Source organism: Girardinichthys multiradiatus, chromosome 23, assembly GCF_021462225.1.
Source record: "Girardinichthys multiradiatus isolate DD_20200921_A chromosome 23, DD_fGirMul_XY1, whole genome shotgun sequence".
Taxonomy (NCBI): Eukaryota; Metazoa; Chordata; class Actinopteri; order Cyprinodontiformes; family Goodeidae; genus Girardinichthys; species Girardinichthys multiradiatus.
The window spans coordinates 18,824,587-18,851,411 of NC_061815.1; the positions used below are offsets into that span (position 1 = coordinate 18,824,587).

At 39.4% G+C, this 26,825-nt stretch overlaps 1 protein-coding gene across 1 annotated transcript in view; it reads right to left on the bottom strand.

Moving 5' to 3' along the window:
- The window catches only part of ctnna1 (catenin (cadherin-associated protein), alpha 1), an 85,005-nt gene that overhangs the window by 4,022 nt on the left and 54,158 nt on the right, over positions 1 to 26,825 (bottom strand). Inside the window, exons 14-16 of the mRNA XM_047354519.1 lie at positions 26,504 to 26,614; positions 24,205 to 24,386; positions 14,044 to 14,149 (exon numbers count right to left, since the gene is read on the bottom strand). Of these exons, the coding sequence (XP_047210475.1) occupies positions 14,044 to 14,149; positions 24,205 to 24,386; positions 26,504 to 26,614 (399 nt within the window). The remainder of the gene's footprint in view (positions 1 to 14,043; positions 14,150 to 24,204; positions 24,387 to 26,503; positions 26,615 to 26,825) is intronic.

Here is a 26,825-nt window from a genome sequence, read left to right on the forward strand (position 1 = left end):
GGTTTAACTTTTTTCAGACATCTTAGTTGTGAAGGACCTGTGTTTCAGCTGCTCTCCTGCAGTGAGAGGAATTGTGAACCTCATTAGAAAGTTTAAAAACGTGTTGCGTCAGAGATTTGTTTGATAACATCCACATATTAAACTGATAAAATCGATATGTGCATTTCTTCATTAAGGAAGTGATAAGGGAACCAGAAACTGGCAAATCAGTTTTATTTTTCAGGGTTTTCTTGGGGTTGTTTGGAGCCAAAATTTAAATAAAAATTTGATTAATTGAACCATCCTAGCTTCATTTACTGGAAAATTCAGATCCTAATTGGAGGGAAGTATTGGCATAAAAAAGGAAAGTCCAAGACAAATGAAATCTGTGAGTAAGAGTGGGGCGACATGGAATATCAAGCTGTGCCAGATAAAGATTAGAACACTATTTGGCCAGTGATCAACAGTAGCATTATAAGTGAACCTTTTTTTTTTTGGCAAAGGGAAGGGATAAGGTCTTGGAAGTAAAATGAAAGGGCTTACAAATTCTGTCAAAATAAGTTGGAGCTCTTATAAGTTCAGCACAAAGTTTAAAAAGCCTCTAATTTCAGCTTCAGAGAAGACATATTGCCAAAAGACAGCTAGGTACACCACAGTCACTAAATTGCAGCCAGCCCCCCCATCGACTTCAAGAAATACATTTTCATAAAATCCACTTTAAAGTGGCAGCATGTGAAGAGCCTTATAAATGCATCTCATTTAGCATTGGCAATCTCTTTGAATCATTTTATCTCGTCGTAATTAGACTTGGGCCCCACCGTTTCCAATCCCTTTTCTGGTTAGCTAAACAAGCCCCCTGCCAGCATGGTAATTAGGCCACAGTACTCTTCTTAGCTGCTCATCAAGTGAAGGATGTAAACACTTTGATGGGGGCCCTGGCGCTTTAAATCAGATCAAAATGACCTGAGTCACAACTGGTTCATCAGTAATGATCAGCAGACTGAGTTTGGCAAAGATCAGACTGCCACCTCTTCGCATCATCTACTAAACATAGTGCATATTACAAAAAGATCATAGCTGACCACACGAGTGAGTAGGCCAAAAGAAAACACTGACTCAGATGCCAGTGTTTTTAGGAACCTGGCTGCCTGAGGGGATATCCTTTAGAAGTATCTAACCAAGTGGGTGAACTTAACAGCAGGCCATCTTTAATTGACTGAATTTATGAAAAACAGAGGCCAGGGAGATCAGTGACATGCAACAAACTAACAAATGAGTCTACATGCATGTTTTTAACAACCAAGTTAAAAGATGATGGTTAGAAACATACATGGGTCAGATTACCAGCATTGACATATAGATTTTTAAAAAGTTTTTAGAACCACAAAAAGTTTCTGCCTTACAATTTCTAAAAATGCAAGAGTGACCTAAGTGTACTCTCAGCTGTGTCGTGCACAGAATAGCAGTGCTGCCCTTCCCCCACTTGCTGCTGGACCCTGCCAGTCAGCTAGCTGAAAGAAAGCTACTACTACTTGGGACGCTCACAAGAAAGACACATTTATATGGACTGTCATTATATGGAACGCCAAGTGTCACTATTATTAAAAGGTAACACTGTTATACAGTTGGAAAGCCAAGAGCTGCAGCTCTGCTATTTGGTCAACTGCCAAGCTAATAGCCTGACTAATGTCAGCTTGTCGTGCTAGTGTTACATCATATATAGTTGCACAGCAAAATGTTCTATTATTCTATGGGATGAGCACCTAAAAGCACAATAAAATGTGCAGGTATTCATTCTATATTTGATTATGGCTATGTGTAAAAATAAGCTTTTTGGATAACAATTTAACCATCTGTCAAATTATTTTGTATGAATAATTGCTCCCTTTCAGTTTTAAATAGGAGCAATCAGATCATTTTCTACATTGGTTTTAAATCTTCATGTAAATGTACTCAAAGTGTGGTATTTTTACTGATGTTACTCATACTGTGAGAATCTTATGCAGACCTAACTCAGGACAGCAGTACATCTACAGTCCTTACTACTACATAAAAGCAGCAACATAAATTTCTTTTTAAACGTAAAAGGGAGGAAAGGGAAACTGGGGGAATCATGCTTTTCGGACACTTCAAACAGACTACAAGTTGTGACGCATCTAATCCTGCTGAGCACAGCGGATCCCTGGCGGGAGAGTGGAGTGCTCCACTGAATATGGTGTACTCACTAGCAGATATAAAATCATGCAAGCATACTTGTATTTTCAAACCACCCTGACCAGCACAAGTGCTCATTCACACACAGCGGAAATCAGAGCATTAGAGAACACTGAAGAGTTCAATCATTAGCCATTGGATTTGAAAAGTTATCACAATCATTCAGTCCTGAAACCCCAGGCAAGTTAAGAAGTGAGAGAACTGAGAGACTTGCCATTTTATTACAGAAAAGTATGCAAAAGAAGATGAGGGGAAATAGAGCTAGAAGGATTGACCATCTTATAGAAAAAGACCAAAATATGGCTGCTGGACTGGTGAAAAGGGAAGGCTACAAACAGAAAGAAAGAACCAGAGAAAAATCAGGAGAAAAGACAAGGATGAAGAGTCAGCCAGAGGGGAAACAGTGTGGAGGAGTAAATAAGGGCGAAATCTGACAGGGGGAAAAAAGAACAAGAGGATTCAACTAAAGTTGGGAGGGGCATTTAAGTCAGAGTGAGACAGCAAGTGCGTGAAAGCGTGCGTGCACAGAGGCACACATGCAAATGCAAAGACCTGCGATGAGGCTGAATGCAGCAGCCATGCTAATGAAGGCTCGGGGAAGTATTCAGACGGCAGAGAGCAGGGCACTGTGAAAGCATCACTTGTGCTCATACTCGGTTCAGCTGCTGGCTTCCCTCAGCCCTCAGGAAACTCTGGAACGCTGCTCCGATTGTCACATGTGAATACTTATGTTGTACTGAGAGGGCAGAAGGAAATTGTTTTTGTGAAGCAAGTAAAACGTGCGCTTTCGATATTAGTGTGGTGGTTATTTAAGATCGAGATAAAACTACCTTCACTCAGCTATATTCAGGTAACTAGACTGCTTGACGGGGAAATAACATTTCTCAGTAATATGCAACGCATATAACCCTAGACTTGCAGACCAAATAAATGTTAGTGGTATAATGCTTCAGACCTTTTTTGCAGTTGATGCTAAAAAGTGCTAAAAAGATGGTGTGTTATTTTAGTCGAGACCTGTAAAAAAAAAAGATACTTAATAACATTAACTTTAACAGCACAGTGCACTCTTTTTCCCGACTCAAAGCAGAAAGAGTCCTTTAGGCCTTATATTGAGTGTTTATGTCCAGCTGTAGAAAGAGATGGGAAAGCAGAAAGAGGTGGAGAGACTTCAGCACGTAATTCTTTTCAAGGCAAACTAATAGAAAATGTGAGTCACAGCCTTAAAAAAAAACAAAAAAACAAAACAAAAAGGAGCCAGCAGTGCAGGCTGAAATGTCAACGATTCTTGTATAGTCGTCCTCTCGCTGCTTGCTTTTTAAAAAATAAAAGGTGAAGTCAGGTCAAAATGTAGCAAAAAACCATTCAGCTTTGTGAAATTATTCTGGAATACGTCAATGACATACTTAAAAGGAAGGGATTGACTCTAAATTGAAGCTTTTACTTTATTTAGCCTTTTTCAAACATGCAGAAAAGACTAAGTGCAAAAAAAAAAAAAAAAACACCTTAAAATGTTTCATTAATCCAAAAAACCAGAGGGAGAGAGCAGGATGTTGAAGAAAACTCCATCACAGCGCTGTGTAAGAAGTAACCACCTCTGAAATAAATGAACAGGACAGTCATGTCTCATCAATGGAAATGCCATGCAGTTCCACTGGATTCCATTACACAGAGCTGAGACGCGCAGAGCGCCTGGAGCTGCCGCCAACCAGCACTGACCTTTCTGAACGCATCACCCAGAGGAAATGCCAGTTTCCAATATTTACTGACAAGGCCGCATCCTAATGTGTCACTGCCAGCAAGCTGGTGGGGAGTGCCATGGGCAGTGAACCCAAAACGTGTTTTCACATGTTTGCTTATCACCTTCTACATGCAACAAGAGCATGTACACTGCTGCAAAGAGACCTGAGTAGGTGAATACTTTTCTTTTACAGCATTTAGAAGAAATTAACTATCTTGGTAAGTTCTAGCATTTTAAAAAAAGAAAGAAAAAAAAAAAGGTAGAGATGACCCAATCAGAGTATTGTGGCAGATTTTTGATGAAACAGCCAATAATGATTTTGGCTAATTACATTTCCTTTTAGTAACTGTGTTATTAGACAACCTAGGGGCTGCATGATAATATATTTTTCTAGACGTCTTGCCACGAGCAGCAAATATTTATATCAGGAGCAGAGGTGATGTCACAAAGCAGTGACAGAAAATGCTGTAAAAATGGTTCCCCCAAAGACAAAATGATTAATTAGCTTTTTTTTTTTTTTTACTGTTAGATTTTAAATCAACAATTAGTCAGGCTGGCAGTTCTTTGTCAGGACTGGTTATTCCCTGGTAGACCCTTACCTTAACTGGGATTTCGAAAAAGCTGCCAACATTTTCCAATCCAACATGTTCCATTACAGATGTTAAAAGCTCAAAAGGATAAAACAGGACAACTTTGATGTGTTCTGTTAAGCCTTCCCATTATCTGCTGAAAGTCTTGCTTTCTCTTGCTACACAGCCTAAACGTACCACAGACATGTCCTGACATCAGTTTCCTTTTAAATAACCATTTTACATCTCTTTGCATCCCAGTCATACTGAACATTATACAGCTTTTTTTTTTTATCAGAAGAGATATGTAATTACAAAAAGGCAGTACTCTGGTATGATTTTTTTACTGATTTGAAATGATTACATTTAGAGATTCTGGTTGGCCACCGGTCAGATCCAATCAAGCTTTAATCTTTAGATTTCTTTGTGCATCTCCACAAAAAAGCATTGAAGAAAATTAGCAAACACCTTTTTTTTTTTTTTTTTTTTACCAATTTGTTCAGTTGTTTCAAGTTATTCTTCAAAACACACTGATACAGCTCACAAAGATCTGATACTAGACAAGATTTTACCATTTTAGAAGGATAACATTTTACCAGGTTAAAAGCAACTAACACCACCTCCATCTGAAATATTACGTATGACATCCGTGCTGGTTTATTTTTTGAGGTGAAAAAATTAGATCCCTGCAGCAAACGGGCATTAAACAAATGCTGATTCCTCATTCCTGTTCCCCTCAAAATTAATTATTACAACTTGCACTTTTAGGTTTCTGCCAACAAGTCAAGTTGCAGTTTATGTCCAGGTCTGCCCAGAAATAACACAACCCTTAGCAAAAATATGTAATGGCCTCTCGAAGAAAGAATGTTAATTCAGCTGTTCCATCTGGCAAGGGGACGGTGTGGCAACTTATATTTTATAGCTAAATGTTCGGGAAAAAAATGCCGGAGTATAATTAAACACATCTAAACACATGCCTTTCACCTAAAACTTTATTCAGATCAAGTAGATGCAAAACTATAAAACTGCATTGTAATTTGCATTTTGAGAGCATATAATGGCACAAGTGTAAATATGCAAATGAGTCAGCAGTTAAGAGTCCTTGTGGATCTCAAAGAGCTGCTGCAACATTCTGATTGACAGAAAACAGTCACAACAAGAGAACTCTCAGCACAAACAATGGAAAGCATTATGAAATGATTTGGCTTCTGTGGTTGTACAACATTTTTCCTGCACTTTCAAGGAAAGTGTTGGATAGTTGTAAAAGGGAAACACGCAGGCAGAGAATGGAGCACATCTAAGAATGAAGAGCAAAGGAGGGCACCTCCTGTCCTCGGGGGCGGCTGTCCTACATGTGTCCCTGCTCCAAGACATCAGATTAGTTAGTTTTGGTGCAATTATCAAACTAAGACGACTGCTGGCAGACAAGAAGTACATTTCCAAATTCAGGGAGGAGGGGTTGTATGTCATGTGAAGGGGCAGATGAGATGCAGTCATTGCTTCATCAGTAAAAACACAGAGACACTTCTCATCCCATCAATCAAAAGTAGGCTTGACAATGATATTTCTTAGAATGATTAAGTGAACCATTGTGTTGAGAGCTGGAAGGTACATTAAAAGAAGTGAGGAAAAGAATTCGATATGGCCTCAATCTGTCTGAATCCCACTTTGACTGGAGATTTATAGTGGAAACTAAAGGAAACTGTCAATAAGGATCCATCCAGAGTAGCCGATTTAACAGCGGTTATACAAGAAAGTTGAATGTGATGGATGAAGAATAAAACTCTTATTAGCCACGTTCATGCCCCAAGAAATTTAGTGTCAGAAAACTTTGATACACCATAATAAGTACTAATTGGCATTTCCCGGTTTTCCAATTACTCAGCTACAATATCATAGCAGAAGACAGTTTTGATTTAAATAAAAAGGAAACTACATGTTGTCATTCCATATATTTAGTTAAGAGATGGACAAGTAGTGTTTGATATAAGTGAAAATTAGATGCTTTACCGAAACAGCCTTTCAAAATGTTTCACCAAAGGATCAAAATGTTTTTAGGCTGACATCCGACAGTCACCGCATTATATGATGGATTCTTTATTCTAAAACAATATCGTCAGAGTGGAGTTGATTTTTGGCCTTTATATATAAAATGTCAGAACCATTTAATCAGGCAAGACATTTGTAGGCAACTTTCTTCCCATAAACTACTAGCTTCCTGAGTTATAACCAAACACATATTCTCCCCCCTGCCAGGCGGCCTGTAACCACCACCACCTTCTCATAAGGTCCTCTCATTTCCACAGCGGAAGGTGAAAAAACTTAAATCATACCTCTACGGCGGAGAGTTAATCAAAAAGACATTACATAAGCAACTCTTGAGGACAACCAGCTATTAGATGCACATCGAACATCTGGTGCTAAAATGTCACAGGGTCTACAAAAATGCTGAGAGACCCAAGAAAAACGATGTCCTTATTCCCACTGGAAATAACAGTTTGAGATCAAAGACAAAGTTTGAAGAGATAAAGGAAGCAAAGCACTGAAGAGACCATTTTATTTCTCTAGGTAAGAACTATGATTCAAGATATGGCTAAGCAGTGACAGGAGATGATCAATCCCAAGCAGTGGCCAGAAGACACTTCCAGATAAATACACAGTTTCATGAGAAATGCTTAGTAGACTGGAATTTAAAGGCTGTAAAAACAGAGCCAGTAAAAACAGTATATTGCTAAAATATAGAAGATAGGTGAAGAGGAAAGAGCACTGGTGATTCTGAAAAGATGAAAGTCCTATTTACGGCACATAGCAAGCATTTTCTTTGTACATGTGTATCTGAAAACTTTAGAAAAGTTAATTTATTTCAGTAAATCAATTAAAGAAATAAAACTCTCAGATTTATTAAACACAAAGTGCTGATTTCATGTTCCGACAGCACAGATACCACACTGTGGTATCTGTGCTGAAGGCTGCTGTTAAAGCTCAGCAGTGCTACAGGCTGATAACATGTATGCCACGCTGCTTTGAAGCAGTATTTCATGCAAAATATTGTATAGTACATGGTCAAACCTTTAAGCAGGTCAACATTTCTGTACATACAGTGAGATCCTGTTTTTATTTGTCATAATGTTTGAGAAACTGAATGTTGTGTCTTTGATATGCGCCATAATCAGTTAAATTAATAACAAAATGCATGAAGATAGCAGTCTCTGTATAAAGATTATCTATTATTAAACGTTTCCCTTTTTGGTCTAAATTATTGAAAGAAGTTAACTTTCCTTGTCTCTGTAATTAATTTAGATGTATCTGTATATTTCATTTAAAGATAGCATTTTGTAATTGTAGAGCTTTGTCTTATTTATCTAAAAAATTAATAAATCCAATATGAGTTAGTATCAACAGCAACTTTCAACCTACTTGTTGCTATCCTCACCAAATCTATTTACAAAATGCTTCATAATTGGATGGAGCCATTTCCATTGCATTTGCAACTGCCAACATTACTTTGACGGTGAGGCAGAAAGGTAAACTGGTGTGACTAAAAACTGAGAATTACTAAACCCAAAAGAAAATAATTATTACTCTGCTGAGGATACAGGTAAAATCTGTATCCACTGGAGAACAAAGTACCTTGGTCTATAATCATTCAAAAAGTGTCTGAAATACGACAAAGCAATGTTCTAAAACTTCCTAAACCCTCAAAAAATATAAATAATAATTAAGAAGCAGAGAAAAGAAGAGCTTCACTAGATTAGTATAACATGCAGTTAGCCCACGACTGACCCTTGATCTGCTGAGCTGAGAATTTGTGGACTTTAATGGTGATTTTACTTCTCTGCTGCAGCAGGTAATTTACAAGCTGCCTGCTGCAGAGTGTCTGGGGCCAGACCTGGGATTAGACTGTGACCAGCAACAGAGACTATGGATCACCATAAATCTCCACTGATTGAATGCAAATTGGAAAAGTACACTCCGTGTTGTCAGTGTACATCATGAGAATGAAACTCCCACAGCACACACAAAAGCAGTGAGAGCATGCTGATTCTATGAGCACGGCCCCTTTCCCACTAGTGTTTTTGTGTGTATTAAAGTGTTTATATGGAGAGAAGGAACACTGCCAGAATTTATATGCTACCTAGTGAATAACACTTTTGTATTATAAATCTCAATTACACGGCATTATTTGTTTACCAGCCAACTCACATGAAATCCTCATAAGGTTCTCTGCAGAGCAGGGTCATAAATTCTTAATAAACTGCAGTGCAGACCTTTGTACAGCAATGACCTAAATCCTGCAGCTCATCTCTACTCTACACTCATTTCTTTAAATTTTAATAAGGCTCCATTACACATATTTAACAGTCTTACAAAAAAAAAACCCAAACCACACCATGTCCACCTGCACATTTATGGTGAACACAATATTCACAGACCATAACGCAACATGGCAGTGTTATGAAAAAAGAAGGTGGGATGAGATGCAGTTTGAACAGTCTGGGACCATCTGCCAATGTGTTTTATATGAGGAGCAAACCCTCACAGGCCCTGCAGGCCAGAGGCACAGAACACAAATGATTAATATGCCTAGGTTAATGAGCAGTCTCAACATTGCCTTTGCGTCTCTGACACTGTCAGTATGTGTGCATCGCAGTAGTGATACACTTAACTACTGCTGCTAGACTATGTCGGCCCTCCCCATGTGCCATGCAATGATGCAAGTGGGCCTGTGGCATCTCCTGCTTTGTTAGAGGTATGGCCCTAAATATAAACTGTCAGCATTAAAAAGGGAGGGGGTTAATCTGCCACCTGGCAATTATGCTGCTAATTAAAAGGCGAAGCACTCTTAATGGATTCATCTCTCAAGAGGATTGTACCTCTCCACAAAAATGCACTGCCCCCTTCTTTCTACCTCTTCAATCTAAAGCATTCTCTTTCCCTCTACCCCACGACAATCTTCAGGCGTCCTGGTTGACGTGTCGGCACAAGAGTCACCTGGTCTGTTAATGTTTAGGTGTATGCCAAGATAGAAAGGCTAAGAGGGACAGCTGGATGGGTTCAGAGGCTGAAGGGGTCCTTACTCTTGGCTACAACATCTGTTTCAACAGCCAAAGCTCTTCATTTATTTATACTTAGAGTGCTTAAAACCCCCAAATCTTTTAAAAGGGTGTCTGTATATACACAGGCACACATCAACTACAGATATACATAAAAGACAGAACCAAGTTTCTACAAATAGAGAACAAAAAGGGTAAAACACTGCTCTAAATCCGACACATCTATGCATACATGCCTACAGAGAACCAATGCCAGTCAACAGAAGTTTCTCATGCAGACATACACATACCAACATACATACACAACTGCACCGTTGCCCATCTGTTTTCTTTGGGGGATAACACTGTTTTCATTAAAGCGAATACGCATCTACAAAAGCTGCATCGAGGCATATAAAAGTGACTTACCAGGGCAGCTTATTCCCCATTCAGATGATTCAAATGCAATTAGGTCAGCACAGGTAAGACCGTTACTCTGTGATAGACGTGGCTCTCTAATATTAAAGATCCGAGGGCACCTTAAATAAAATATCAGACGTGCTGGGTTCTAGGAGGCCAGCAGCTCATTATGTCTGACAATGAGGGAGAGAACTCAGCTGAAGCCTAAAAGCAGATGTTTCCAGTTAGTGAAGGAATCACTGAATACTATCTGGAGGGAAAAAACCGTAACATTTCATACAGCAGGTGTAGAGGTAATAGGCACCTTAGCTTCGTGCAAGTTTCTTAATATACAAGAGCAAACCAAATCTATTTGATGTAGGGCAACCTGAAACATTTAAAATAAAAAAGGTACAGTCCTAGAAAATTAGCATATCCTTTTTAGCATCTATGGTTAAAAATAAAAAACAAAAAAAAAACAACTTTGTCTGGTTATACGTTTATTTAAGTCCAACCTTATGTGTATGAAAACATAACCATCTTTCAAGAATAATTCAGCAGCTTAATAAAACCAGCTTCAGCATCAATAACTTCAGTCTTTCACTTCATTAGGGGGAAATCTTTCTTCATTGCAACGTTGATTCAGTTCATTGTGGTTTGCAAAAAGTCTTTTGTGAACAGCTCTCAAAGTCTCATCACAGCATGTCAATCAGATTTTGGGTCTGGACTTTAAACAAGTAATTGCAATATCCTGATCTTTCTCTTTTTCGGCCATTATGTTCTACATTTACTGCTATGTTTTGGGTCACTACATGACCCACTTTGAGCAAATCTTTAGCAGTCTGTCAGAACACCTTTAGAACACTTGGTATTCAGAGGAGTTCAAGGATGGCTGGAAGGTGACCAATGTTTGTGGATGTAAAACAAGCCCAAATCATCACCGATCCACCACCATGCGTATTTCTTTTATTTATTTTGTTTTTGCTAGGACAATTCACACTGAACAATTCACACTATGTTTTTTTGTTTTTACTCTCATGGACATCAACAAGTGATGCCTCTAGAGTATGATAGTTTTTGTAGTTTTGTCATTTGAGCCTGGCGCAGTTTTACCTCGAGATGAATCTGATGGGATGCTCACCCCTGGAAAGATCGACAACCGTCTTAAATGTTTCACAGCTGTGAACAATCTCTCAATGATGGTTTTGGAGACAGTTGGAAATGTACTGCAGCAAAAATAGCTGCTCTAAGGTCATCTGCAATGCATTTCCCCCCCTGCCTTTGTGTTAACAAACAACAGCATGCAATGTCAGGAGCCCTGTTTTTATAGCAGTAGCTACACCTACTGATAGTCAGCTAATAAAGTACATTAGATTAGTGGAACTGGCTTTTTACTTTTCCCTCTTAAATCCTACTGAAGAACCAAGAGTCTTGCCTCTTACACACAGCTTTTCCATTGCATCTTCTGCTTGGTTTAACAGATCAGAGGGGAATTGGTTGTATTTGTCTACAACAAGATAAAACTATTTGAGAAAGACCAGGTGATTTCCATTTTATTCTAGTATGTAAAATCCTAAAATTGAAAGAAGCCGTACTGTTTTACCATGGCAGTACCTATTCCCTAATAGACTGCCTTTGTGGTGTTACTTTTTGCCAACATGTCATCTGTTGTCAACAAACCAGAGTAAGAGAGCCTGACAGAGCCAACTGTTATCTGAGCAGAAATCTGTGACATCTGAAGACTGTGTCCTTTCAAAGGCAACAGTTTTCTTGAACAAAAGTGGTTTTAGAAAAACCCACAGCAGGAACGTTCGACCACAGAAGCAAACAACATCCTTCAAACAGAGGAGCTACGTGACAATTGTGTTTTGTGGCAAACGTCACGACTGAAGTTGACTATGTTTTAACAATGAAGTGTGTGCATTCTGCAGACACAGATTCAATAAGTTTAAAAATACATTAGTTATGGCCTCTACATACTCCGTACAGTGCAACTATTTCATTCAAATTTAATTTATTACACATTTTCATACGTCTACAACTACGGTTTATAAGGTAAGTTATGGATGTTAGCATGATGAATTTAGAAGATGGACAAAAGTACATTGAAGCCAAAGGATTTGATTGAGAAAGAAAGTGTAAAATTAGGTGAGTACTACCCTTCTAATTTACTGTACACATAAAAACCCTTTTTTACTTACTCCATTCTGTTAATATTTATTAAAAAGCAACAGTAGGAAGAAATTAATGTTATTTGATACAGCTGATAGCAATTTAAACATATACCCTATAGCAACTATGATCACTAAAGGAGAGTTCTTCCATTTTAGCTGATGGAGGAACTGGAAATCTTTAAGACCAGTAGACCAGTCATACTGGTCTAAATGTTAAAGCAACCGTGTGAGAAAAAAACTAAGCTTTCTGTGTTAAACCCTAAATATTGGTGATCAACTGGAATCACAAGCTAAATGCTGATACAAACATTGATCACACTGAAGTAACCTGCTTACGCTGCATTCACCCTACCCCTGAAGCCAAAACTCTGATCTGGGATCAGCGTCGCCACAGAGTTCAGTATGTTTTAATTGCAAGTCAGAAAACTAGTGGGATCTGCCGCATGTTTGCAGTCGCGGATGTAAAGTATTGTATGTGCCACTGGTTTAATGAGATAAAAATTGTCTAAAATCTTTCACTGCATTTTATTAGCCAGAATACTAACTTTATGCATTACTCACTGGGAATAGAAAAATATGACGCCTGAGTACAGACTGATGGCAACGTTAGTCCAAAAACTGCATGTTTAAGATCCAAATGAGTATTTTTTACAATACTTGAACTGATTATTGCTTTAAGACAAAAAGTGAAAAAAAAAAAGAAAAATAAATCACACTGTTACAAAAGCTGCATGATTACAGGACAATGCCCTCACCGCTGTGAGCTTTCTGATCTCAGTCACTAGCATCTGGATCAATTACACATCAAAATGATCAAATCCATCCAACTGGCCAAATATATCACTGAAGAGCAGAGTCTTAATGCTTGGTATCTACCAAATACTGCATTAAAGGAGTCCTTCCATATATTGTGCAGGTTATTTGATAACTGCTTTTATATCGTTAATGGGCTCAAAACCTGCTATTGAACAAATCCTCTCTTCAAAATATAATTTGTTATTAAGTTAAATAAAGAGCAGTGGCACGGTTCAGATAAAGAAACATTTAAAAGAATCACATTGAGTTATATTTACAAAGCAAGAAGTTTAAGAACAATCAAGCAAGGACTCACCTTACAGTAAACTACCAGGAAGACATTTGAATTACAGCCACAGCAAATGAATCTTCTCTTTATGGTTTACACATGTTTTTAGTTACATCTGCTGCTCCAAACCATTCAGCCCTACTTATTCTATGAATACAGCCCTGAATCAGGTGAGTAAGAGTTAATTGATTAGTTGGATCTTTGTGTGATGTTGAGATAAAATGTGAGCATATGGTCAGCAGTTGTTTATTCTCTCTCATGCTGATAGGAATCAATGCCGGTATACTTTTTTTCTTTTTTTTTTTAAACAAAACTTTTATGCTACTCAGGCAGTTACTGTATGTTCTGAAATCGAGTGGAACAAAAAAACATTTAAAAGAATGGGTAATGAACTTTTTACTATGCTGCATTTTATTTAAATGAATAGAAAAGTGTCGCACACCCTCAGTTAAGGACAGTGATTTAATAAAGACTTGATTTGTTTTGCCTTTTATAGGCAATTCATCATGTCCTTCCCAATTCTGTCTTTGTAAAATTAAATGAAGATTGCAATACGATTACTGGCGTCACCCTGATATCTATGGATATTTGGAAGAATTTAAAGCAGACAAATAGTGCTTTAAGGGCAAATCCCAATGCTGCTTTTTTATGCAAAAATACTGATCATTAAACATCATACACGTTCAATTAAGTGACGTACAACAGATTAAAAGAGAATAATATCCATAAACACACGCATAACTGTCAGAAACAGGAGGGTTGAATAAATCTGACTGCAGGAGTTTACAGAGGTCGGTGGCACAAAAGTGTAGCTTACATCACCCCTTGGTGCTATGGGCTCTTTGTGACTTACCAGGTCAGCGATGGTGCGGCCCAGTTTGTCCATCCTTGATCCCGCCTCTGCGATCTTCTTGGCAGCGCTGATGACATCAGATGTATTTTTCAGTGGCCCCTTCCCCCTGAAAACAGAAGATGGGAACATTAGTCAGAGACATTTTCTCTACTGGAGTCAGTGTAATGCAGCAGTAAAACCTCCTTAATGAAATGTCTGTTTTCTGTCTGAACCAGTAGCATATCATAAACCCTGGGAATGAGACAGGTAAAAGCCAGAAAGAAAAAAACGCATAACAACTGAGCACAATGATTACATATACTAGACATAAATGCATCCTTGGCATCACAATGTTCAGAGACAAACTGCACATAAAAAACAAATATTAGTAGACTGGAACTTTTTTTTTACCCCAAAGTGTCTAAAAAAGAACAGTAAAGACAAACAAAATTAAACAATAATGGATTCCATTTCATTTTTTGTTAAGTGACCCATCATAGGATGTTAACCCCAAACCTATTGAGACACAAAGCCCATCCGAACACAGGTCAATCCATCTCTGGCCTGATACACTGTAAAAACTCGTCAGCTATTTGCCTTTTCTCGACACCCCTCACGGGACTCTGGGACACAGTTGGCAAGAGAGACAAATTGGATTCAAAGCTGCTCTCTCCAGGCCAAAAAAAATGAGCCGTCCTACCCAGAACAGATGGAATTTTGTGTCGTTTTCTCTCGCTTCCTCTTTCCTTCCTTCCTTCCCATCCCCATACCTTCCTTTTCTGGTTCTCCCTCTGCTGCTCTGATGTTAAACAAGCCAGGGTCCTAATGGTAAAAGCAGAGCCCATACTGGAAGTCCTCCTGGGACGAGTCAACCCCTGGAGACGGAGCTGAAAGCATTGTGATGCTTTGGGGAGTGGGAACGCATACAAGCAAAAATGCTGCTGATGGCACAATGGTGTGGTTTGTTCCAAAACAATAAAATACAACATAAGGAAAAGTCACAACTGATTTATATCTGGCCAGTTGTTTCCCCTTTTTTATTACATTTATATATAACCAGTGGTTTATTCTTAAGGATCCGTTTTTACCACGCTAGGAAAATAAACGTGTCACAAAGTTAAAACAAGAGAAACTCTTAACAGGTAAGACATTGCAGAATGAATTTGTGTGGATATACAGGTCCTTCTCAAAATATTAGCATATTGTGATCAAGTTCATTATTTTCCATAATGTCATGATGAAAATTTAACATTCATATATTTTAGATTCATCGCACACTAACTGAAATATTTCAGGTCTTTTATTGTCATAATACGGATGATTTTGGCATACAGCTCATGAAAACCCAAAATTCCTATCTCACTAAATTAGCATATTTCATCCGACCAATAAAAGAAAAGTGTTTTTAATACAAAAAACGTCAACCTTCAAATAATCATGTACAGTTATGCACTCAATACTTGGTCGGGAATCCTTTTGCAGAAATGACTGCTTCAATGCGGCGTGGCATGGAGGCAATCAGCCTGTGGCACTGCTGAGGTCTTATGGAGGCCCAGGATGCTTCGATAGCGGCCTTTAGCTCATCCAGAGTGTTGGGTCTTGAGTCTCTCAACGTTCTCTTCACAATATCCCACAGATTCTCTATGGGGTTCAGGTCAGGAGAGTTGGCAGGCCAATTGAGCACAGTGATACCATGGTCAGTAAACCATTTACCAGTGGTTTTGGCACTGTGAGCAGGTGCCAGGTCGTGCTGAAAAATGAAATCTTCATCTCCATAAAGCTTTTCAGCAGATGGAAGCATGAAGTGCTCCAAAATCTCCTGATAGCTAGCTGCATTGACCCTGCCCTTGATAAAACACAGTGGACCAACACCAGCAGCTGACACGGCACCCCAGACCATCACTGACTGTGGGTACTTGACACTGGACTTCTGGCATTTTGGCATTTCCTTCTCCCCAGTCTTCCTCTAGACTCTGGCACTTTGATTTCCGAATGACATGCAGAATTTGCTTTCATCCGAAAAAAGTACTTTGGACCACTGAGCAACAGTCCAGTGCTGCTTCTCTGTAGCCCAGGTCAGGCGCTTCTGCTGCTGTTTCTGGTTCAAAAGTGGCTTGACCTGGGGAATGCGGCACCTGTAGCCCATTTCCTGCACACGCCTGTGCACGGTGGTTCTGGATGTTTCTACTCCAGACTCAGTCCACTGCTTCCGCAGGTCCCCCAAGGTCTGGAATCGGCCCTTCTCCACAATCTTCCTCAGGGTCCGGTCACCTCTTCTCGTTGTGCAGCGTTTTCTGCCACACTTTTTCCTTCCCACAGACTTCCCACTGAGGTGCCTTGATACAGCACTCTGGGAACAGCCTATTCATTCAGAAATTTCTTTCTGTGTCTTACCCTCTTGCTTGAGGGTGTCAATAGTGGCCTTCTGGACAGCAGTCAGGTCGGCAGTCTTACCCATGATTGGGGTTTTGAGTGATGAACCAGGCTGGGAGTTTTAAAGGCCTCAGGAATCTTTTGCAGGTGTTTAGAGTTAACTCATTGATTCAGATGATTAGGTTCATAGCTCGTTTAGAGACCCTTTTAATGATATGCTAATTTTGTGAGATAGGAATTTTGGGTTTTCATGAGCTGTATGCCAAAATCATCCGTATTAAGACAATAAAAGACCTGAAATATTTCAGTTAGTGTGCAATGAATCTAAAATATATGAATGTTAAATTTTCATCATGACATTATGGAAAATAATGAACTTTATCACAATATGCTAATATTTTGAGAAGGACCTGTATAGCAAAGTGCTTTCAGTTGTCCTGGATGTTGGCTCCCCCAGATGTGTGTACACCAAGCACTACAGAGAGCTGTGAAATGTGGCTGCTAAATATGTTGCATGTACCCAAGCCACACAATTTCACATTCATAAGCTGCCATACAGCCCCGAGCAACACTGAAGTCAACATGAATTCCTCTCACACTCTCTAGATTTGTCTGGAAAGGTCAATTACCCAATATGAAATTAACCTCAGCAGAGCTTTACACCATCTCAAGGTTCAAAGGACAATAATTCAGGCATAGGCTGAATTCGCAGGCTGCTGACCTTCCCTGAGTGATTGCAGAATACAAGGGTGAAGGTATAATGTACAGATACATTTGCTGGCTGACAAATAACTGTGTGCTCCCTAAAATGCACAAAACAAAGAGTGTGTGAAACAGTGGTGGTGCATGGAAACACAGGAAAATATTATTTTTCTACACACTAAAGCTTGAACTGTACATTTTATTCTTGAGTGGGAGAGTCACTGCAACAAAAAGGTACGTTTCAACGGCGAGGGCCTTTTCCAGGAACCAGGGTAGTTTCTTGGGCCATTCCTTTTATAATCTGAAGCCAGATAATATCGGTGGTCGAATGAAAAACTGAAGTGAGGTAAAAAAAAAACAACATAACAGCTAAACTCATGTTTTTACTTTATTGCCTTTAAGATATGCTGTATTCAGGTAAAAATTCATACACGTGAAAGATTTAAACATAACATTTCCACTAAAGTGTAGTGACTGTAAAGATTGACAGAGAGATGGGTTAAACACTTGAATATAGAAATGACAGAAACCCTGTTCTGTAAAACATAGTACTATATTATATATAGTACACAAGGATTTAACTTTGATTCCAGAAAATGTTGCAGGATTTAAAAGAGTATACATTGTGAATCTGCTAGGTTACTTGTCATAAGACATTGTAAATTCAACTGCATCTAGTGCTCCTTTTCCATAAGTACCTAGTCTATTCAGGTTGGGTCGAATTGGGGCAGTTTGACACGGTTTGGTTCATTTTGCATTACAATTGTGTACCATCTCAACAGGGGCGGGATCATTAATAGCATGGTGGCCCCATGGTCCAAAGTGATGTGGACCATGCAGTCAGCCTACGACTAACAAAGAACACAAAAACAGCCTCGACTGCTGCTCCGTTTATGGCTGTTGCCAGACTCGAAGAGAGCCAGAGAAGTATCCGAAACACTGAGGACAAGTACAGCAGAGAGAGGAAAGCCATGTCTTATCAAACGGAAGGATACGAACTAGAGGACATGTAAGGGTAAGCTAACGCAACCTAATGCTAGCTTGCTATAATAGAGCTAATATACACAATAAGTCCGGCGTAAAACAATTTAACAGCAGAAAATATAAGTTACTGAAATATGCTGTGACTAGTGACCTTAACCAATCAGTGGCCGACAGTTTTCTGACGTTGGTTTTCAGTGCTTCTCAGAACAGTTGGAACCACAAGCAAGCAGGCACTAAAAATATTAACAGATACATGGAACTGTTACTTATAGACACACAGAAAAAGTGAGCCAAATTGCAATGAACCGCTCTAAATGGGGACTGGTGGAAATGGGCATAGATCTTTGTGTTTGGATGAACCAAATAAAAGCCACAACATTCTAGTTCTCCTAATATCGAGGTACATTATGCTTTAAACGCTGTAAGATAATAACAGGTTATGACGGCAGAACGCTGGATGTAATCCCGACCAGAACCTTCTTTTTCTTAGAAAGTTAGTGAAAACAGAAGTCTGTGTATGCAAAATGTGTTTAAGGTTCGTTACAGCAACACCTTTCCAGAAAGTTTAGTGTGACTAAATTAACTTCTGAAGTGTTATCACTGTGAGAGAATTGTTATCATTGTAAAAACAGCTTTTATTTTCAAAACAGTAACCTCGCTCTTACATGCTAGGCGGTTGAGCAACTTGCTGTAGCAGTGACCCTCTTATCGTCAGCAAACAATTTACTTTATCGGCTTAGCTCCACAGTAGAAACGCATTATAGAAGGTTCTTAACTTAACAGAAGGTAAATTGGGTTCTAGCAAATATCATTCTGGATGGCGCAGTCAAAACACAGCCTACAGTTGCTAGAAAACATAGTGAAAAAAGAGAAAATGTGTTGGAAGCTGGTATAAATGCTGAAAGAGGGATGGTGTTTAAGTAGAGATCAAAACTATAATTGTTTTTCCAAATCATTTGGATGAGATGCTGAAAAACAGTCCTGCAGGTAAATATTGTAAATAAAACGATGAAGAGCATTTGGACAGCACTGTGATTAACGAGGGTATCATCTGTGCTGAACTGCTGATTAGATGTCAAAATAATCAGGACTACAGAGGAGGATGAGTGAGTACAGCGCATGAGGCTTACGCTGTGTTGAAAGTAATGGCTGGTTGGGAAGAGACTGTCCAACCTAATTCATCTTAAAACCTTTTTAAAGTAGATAAATTCTGTTGTCCTAAACAAAAATGTTTTACAGTATGAAAAATAAGAATTAACTCTTAAATCTGATAATTTGTAGAATTAGATTAAATCATGTATAATTGTTAAAGAGTCATTTTCCTGTTTTGAATTCTCAGGGATTGCTCTGTATTGTAGATTTATCATGTGGGAGAGGCGGTTCTCAAATCAATAGGCTCATACCTGTATTCATCCAAATCATTGTGTTGTAAAATGTCCCAATACTTTTATCCTTAGTCCTTTGAAAGATTGAGGAGCAAATAAAACCTGCTGGGTTTTGTTCAACTTTTCGGGTCAGTGGCTGTTAACATTTCAAACTGTTCTGCCATGTTTCACTATTTTACATATTTAGTCGGTTAGACAGGCTCTTTGACCCTCAGATGATGAGGATAAAGAGAAGGCATTACATCATTACTGCTGTGACTCACTTCAGCAACAAAATGTCCAGAGTGATTCACTCAAATTTCTAAAAGCAAAGTTGTACAAGCACATTCAGTGAAAAATGCATTCATGTTACAACCACATTGTTAAAGTGAATGATATATGTGGCATGCACTTATATCTAGATACCCCTAAATAAAAGGTAGCACAACCACTACCTTCAGAATTCACCTAGTTAGTAAATCAAGATGACTTGTGTGTATTTTCATCTAATTATAACCCAAGCTGTTCTGTGAAGGCTTCATAGGTTTATGAGAGAGAAAAATCATTGAGCAAACAGCTTTGTGAAGACCAAGGACCAAAGGTCAGGGATAAATTGTGGGAGAAGGTTAATGCAGAGTTAGATGATAAAACAATATTCTAAGCTAAGAACGTCTTGTGAAGCATGGTTCAAGCCACCATCCAAAAATGGAAACATTATGGCAAAACTACAAACCTACCAAAACATGGCTGTCTACCTAAACTGATAGGCTGGCCAAGGGAAGCATTAAGAAAGAAGCTGCTAAGACACCCATGGTAACTCTGGAGGAGCTATAGAGATTCACTGGTGGGGGAATCTGTCAACATGACAATAGACCCTTTTCATTGATGTCACTGAAGTCCCCGCCTCACTTCCAGTCCGCCATCTTGGGTGGCTCTGTGTCGCTTCACAACTCTTCACAACATTGCATACTTTTTCACCCATGGATAAGTATCTAGAGTCGTTACAGCCTCCTGATAAGGCCAGGTACCTCAAGAAAATAACGGTCATCAACAAGGTGGATCCATATATACAGGTCCTTCTCAAAATATTAGCATATTGTGATAAAGTTCATTATTTTCCATAATGTCATGATGAAAATTTAACATTCATATATTTTAGATTCATTGCACACTAACTGAAATATTTCAGGTCTTTTATTGTCTTAATACGGATGATTTTGGCATACAGCTCATGAAAACCCAAAATTCATATCTCACAAAATTACCATATTTCATCCGACCAATAAAAGAAAAGTGTTTTTAATACAAAAAACGTCAACCTTCAAATAATCATGTACAGTTATGCACTCAATACTTGGTCGGGAATCCTTTTGCAGAAATGACTGCTTCAATGCGGCGTGGCATGGAGGCAATCAGCCTGTGGCACTGTTGAGGTCTTATGGAGGCCCAGGATGCTTCGATAGCGGCCTTTAGCTCATCCAGAGTGTTGGGTCTTGAGTCTCTCAACGTTCTCTTCACAATATCCCACAGATTCTCTATGGGGTTCAGGTCAGGAGAGTTGGCAGGCCAATTGAGCACAGTGATACCATGGTCAGTAAACCATTTACCAGTGGTTTTGGCACTGTGAGCAGGTGCCAGGTCGTGCTGAAAAATGAAATCTTCATCTCCATAAAGCTTTTCAGCAGATGGAAGCATGAAGTGCTCCAAAATCTCCTGATAGCTAGCTGCATTGACCCTGCCCTTGATAAAACACAGTGGACCAACACCAGCAGCTGACACGGCACCCCAGACCATCACTGACTGTGGGTACTTGACACTGGACTTCTGGCATTTTGGCATTTCCTTCTCCCCAGTCTTCCTTCAGACTCTGGCACCTTGATTTCCGAATGACATGCAGAATTTGCTTTTATCCGAAAAAAGTACTTTGGACCACTGAGCAACAGTCCAGTGCTGCTTCTCTGTAGCCCAGGTCTGGGGAACGCGGCACCTGTAGCCCATTTCCTGCACACGCCTGTGCACGGTGGCTCTGGATGTTTCTACTCCAGACTCAGTCCACTGCTTCCGCAGGTCCCCCAAGGTCTGGAATCGGCCCTTCTCCACAATCTTCCTCAGGGTCCGGTCACCTCTTCTCGTTGTGCAGCGTTTTCTGCCACACGTTTTCCTTCCCACAGACTTCCCACTGAGGTGCCTTGATACAGCACTCTGGGAACAGCCTATTCGTTCAGAAATTTCTTTCTGTATCTTACCCTCTTGCTTGAGGGTGTCAATAGTGGCCTTCTGGACAGCAGTCAGGTCGGCAGTCTTACCCATGATTGAGGTTTTGAGTGATAAACCAGGCTGGGAGTTTTAAAGGCCTCAGGAATCTTTTGCAGGTGTTTAGAGTTAACTCGTTGATTCAGATGATTAGGTTCATAGCTCGTTTAGAGACCCTTTTAATGATATGCTAATTTTGTGAGATAGGAATTTTGGGTTTTCATGAGCTGTTTGCCAAAATCATCCGTATTAAGAGAATAAAAGACCTGAAATATTTCAGTTAGTGTGCAATGAATCTAAATTATATGACTGTTAAATTTTCATCATTACATTATGGAAAATAATGAACTTTATCACAATATGCTAATATTTTGAGAAGGACCTGTACTGCCTGTTGGTTTGTTTAGCGCAAATCCGGACGATTTACCGCACAAATCACACAATGAAGGATGGGTACGTTATAAAACTCTTTGAAATATGTGAGAGTCCGTTAGGGCTCATTATGTTTCCTTTTTTACAATTAATGAGGAAATATTTCTTAAAATAATGCTTGCAATTCATAGATATATATTGTTCATTTAATTGTGTAACACACATTTCAAATATTACGGTGAACAAACGTCCCTAATATTCGATTTCAGTCCCCGTTTTAGAATAACTGTCCTCGGGTTAAGCCGTCTCTGGAAATGTCGTCTCTGGAAATGTCCCCGATTTTATTATTTTATGCATGAGAAAATATTTTGCATGTGTGGACTGGTATTACTGTAGCTGGGGGTTGAGTATAGATCGCATTCATAAAATCCAGCCCAACCAGACCCGGGCCGGCGCCTATAAAAGCCCGACCTAATCAACACAGCCAAATATAATAGTACCGTATATAGTTTTAACAACCCCGTTTTAAAAATCAAGGTGTGAGAATGCACCTTACTGAAGTAGGTCACAGCGCTGAGTGCTGGGTGCCAGTGCTGCTGGCGTGAGTGAGATTCAAGCCGTCTAAATCCACCCTGGATATCCAATTCAGCTACAGTAGTCGACGTTGGGTACTCAGTGTTTTGTTTTCTCACACTGATTTTCTATTATGGCTGGCAGAAGGAACCTTGGTCTTGACCACCACGCGCAGCACAACCCACAACTAAGCAATTTGTTACCATAGTTATGGTAGAAAGGTCTGGAGTTTTGCTTCACTAATTAGGCTAAAACAAAAAAAAACAGGCTGCAGCTGCCACCCAAGATGACCATCCTGAGGTGCGGACGTGACCGCGACCTACATAATGAATAATCAACTGTTTGAATATGGACTCTTGTGCAGCACCCATTTAAAAACAAAGAAGAAGTCATACAAAAATTATAGAGGTAAGAAAGAGGCAAAATAAATAACTGCAAATTGTGCAAAAAAAAAAAAAAGTTTGGCATGGGTATGTATGACTCCCAATGACAACTGGTAACTAGTATATGCTGACAATGTGACAGCAGCAGCTGGGTGAATTCTGTAGCGCACCGAGACACTGCCAGCTTAAATTCAGCGCAGCTGACTGGTCGGCACTGCGCACTACAGACAGACAGTGACCCAAAGTGTATATGAAAAAAACAGCTGAAGGGTCTTCTGAGAAAAATACTCTGCAGTGGGTAAGGCACCTATTCTCAACCAGAGTGGGCCATAATGTTCAGCTGTAGGCAAAAGTAAAAGGCAGAAAAGCCCAAGAAGCCAATAAAAACAAAAAATATGCAAGTGGTAGAGCAATAAGAGGAGAGAAAACTCCTCCTTTCATTATGCCTACAGGTTCCAACACTCAGGTAGTTAATGCCTACAAAGGCCTGACAATAAAAGTTTATATTAAAGAATGCATCTTAATCCTAAAACTAAAGCCTAAGTACTTACTCCAATTAATACATTTCCAATTAGTCAGCTCATATGCTACAATACACTGAAGGTACTGCCGAGAAACACACACACAAAAACTCATCAGTGTGAATTTAACCTTTAGCAGCTCTTCGTAGGAAGACTGTCCATTTAATTTTCTTTCCAGTGAGCACACAGTGCAGCTTATTTGTGAAACGGGACAGGGAGATTTGATGCTCTGCTTATGGTTCTGCATATTAAGATTAAAGGAGGAATGAAAAATAATCATGAGGATATCCTAGCTACCCCACCGCTTAAGTAAAATTGAGAGCTCTGCAGCACGAACATCAAAGTTAAACTTTATATGAAGCATTGTTCAAATATGAACAAACATTGGTTAACAAATGTGGGCTTACTGAGGGACTGTATTGGACACAGACTTAACTTAAGCCCACGATATCCGTCTTAGAGACAGGGACAATTTGACTGAATAGGGAAAAAAAAAAACTATTGGAATATTATTGTGAGCAAACTAAGATGACAACATTACAGCACTGCCAATGCTTGGATTTAAAAAGAAAAAAAAAACCTTTACAATCAGTGATCAGAGATACTTTAAAATGCGCTGTGACATTTGTAGCAGATTTATTTTTTTTCCCATCTCACCTGGTGAAGTCCGTCATCTCCATCATGATCATGCACATCTGCTTAGCCAGCACAATGATGTCATTGCCGCTGTCATCCCATTTGGAAACCTCGGCGTCCAGCTTGCTCTTCTCCTCCTGGAAGCTAGCCACCTGCTCTGCAATCTTTGCCTTCTGCTCCTGAGGCAATTGAGCCATGATGGCCTGCAGAAAGGATTAGAGTGAGTTTACTGGGTTAGCGTGCTAGACGTCGACATGGTATCGCCATGCGAATAATACATGCAGTGTTCTTGGCCTGAGAGACTATAATGCTGATGCACATCAGAGGGTTTAGAGGGCAAAGGGTCATGCTAAAAACTGGATTTGATTCATGTCTGTACTGCATAGAGTTTATTCTATTTGCTTAGTCGTACTTGACATCAGGTACAAATCAGTTCACAGACATGTCTATACATCCTGTTGGACCAAACAGCTTCCAAACATCTAATCAGACATTCAGTCGATGATCCTGTCAGGTTGAGGTAGGCACACACTTAAGAGCAGGATATCAAATATCATCACCAGAGTTTTCAATCCATTACTGGTAAAATAGCACAGTCTCTCTGGAGCCAGGTAAGCTTGAATAAAGCAGTTTAGGCAGTGCAAAGATGAAAAATTGCCTCCAAACAAAACAGTCAGATAATCTTTGACGATTCAAACAAATTGCCCAGAAAGGTACCAATGGATCATTCTGCCCCAATGGATTTCTAAGATTAAGTTATAACTCTCTGTTCTTTAAATTATTAATGCTGTTGGCCTTGAAATGCACAATTGAGGTGGAATTTAAAGTGAATTAAAGTGGACTGCAGAACACACCCGTACAGCTTGGCAATGCTGGACAATCTAGTGCACTACTCTTTGCATTATTACAAGACACAGGGGGACACAGGAGAAATATCAGATATGTGTTTCAGGTAGTTTACAGATTAGATTCTCACACATATATTTAACCCATTAAATTCCCTGAGAGACTGGAACTATTGGGATGGACAATTTAAACCCTTTGATTTATGAGCAGCAACAAAAGGACACGTGAGATCCAACTGTGTAGCAATGCTCCACAAGAAGAGTTTTACAAATTCTTTAGTCACTTTAGCCATCATTTTGCCAAGCCAACTGTGCTACTACCCATCAGCAGTAAGTATGGGGGTGGAGTGTTTGAAAGAACAATTGCTCAGATGGACTCGACATAAAAAGCCTGAGGCAAATTATCAAACATTTTCCGTTTCAGAAATAAACGGACTTTAAAGTTATTTCATAATCTGAGATTTTTCTTCTTCAGTGTTGTCAGACTATGAACATATTTTATTCAAGTTGGAAGGACATTATTGAACTTCGTAACTGAGGCATGACACAAGCTTGTGGGTCAACATTCAACCAGTCCTAACTGTACTGTTCCCTCGAGGTGTCAGAAAGGTAACCTTTAATATGGGAAACAACAGATGCACTTTCACAGATTATTTTTAACATCTCAAGGTACTTTTTAAGCCTTATCAGAACAAAAACTTGTCAAAGTATTCATACTTATTGAGCTTTGCTGCATTAATCTGAGAACCGCCAAAAAGCTGAAGCTCATGAGGTTGACACAGTAAACATGGAAGAATGTACCCTGGTTGAATGAGGACAAACTTTAACTTTTTGGCCTGCATGCAGGACACTGTTACACATGGTGGTAGCTGTAGGGATGCTTTCCTTCAGCCGGGACAGGGAAGCTGGTCAGAGTTGATGAGAACATACATGGGGCTCAAAACAACGGTAATCATAGAAAAATACTTTTTATAGGGAACAAATTGCTACAGTCTGAGGCTGCGGTTGGCATTGCAGCATAACAGCGACCCTAAACGTAGAGGCAGAGTTACAATGGAACCGTTTGGATCAAAGGACATTCATGTTGGAATAGCACAGGCAAAGTCCAGACCTACATCAATTGAAAATCGGTTGCAATACTTGAAAACTCATGTGCACAGAAGCTCTCCATCCAAACTATCTGAGATAAAGGTATTTTGCAAAAAATAATGTGTGAAAATCCAGTCTCCAGGATGTGCAAACGTGGTAGAGGCATTCCCCAAAAGACTAGAGGCTGTACCTGCAGCCATCATATGTAAAACATTCAAAAACCAGGCACTACTTTGTCTTGGTCTGGCAAAAAGTAGCAAAGTTTGTGGCACGAATGTGACAAAGAGTGGAAAAGTTCAAGGGATATGAATACTTTAAGGCACTTCATAAACATCTGAGGCTAGTCTCAGGAAGGTTATTAGCATTAGAAAGACAGTTGAACTTACACGTGCACTTTGGCCGGCAATGAGCTGGTCGTCCTCCGTCTGCACGCTGGTCTTGCTGCGAGAATCAAAATCTTCGGTCTCAAAGTCAGAGTCATCCAGTTCTTCAGGAGTCTTTAATGATATAAAGTAGAACAAGATAAGAAACAGCAGTTTGTAATCAAGAGAAGCACATGAAATAATATTGGAACGCTCCAGCATTGTGAGGACTCTTAAATAATAAACATGCTTACTATCTGTGAGAAATGCCTCAGAGCAATCAGCCTGGGCAGCATCATATAAATGTCTCCTTCCCTTTAGCCCAGGACATACACTATAAACTCCT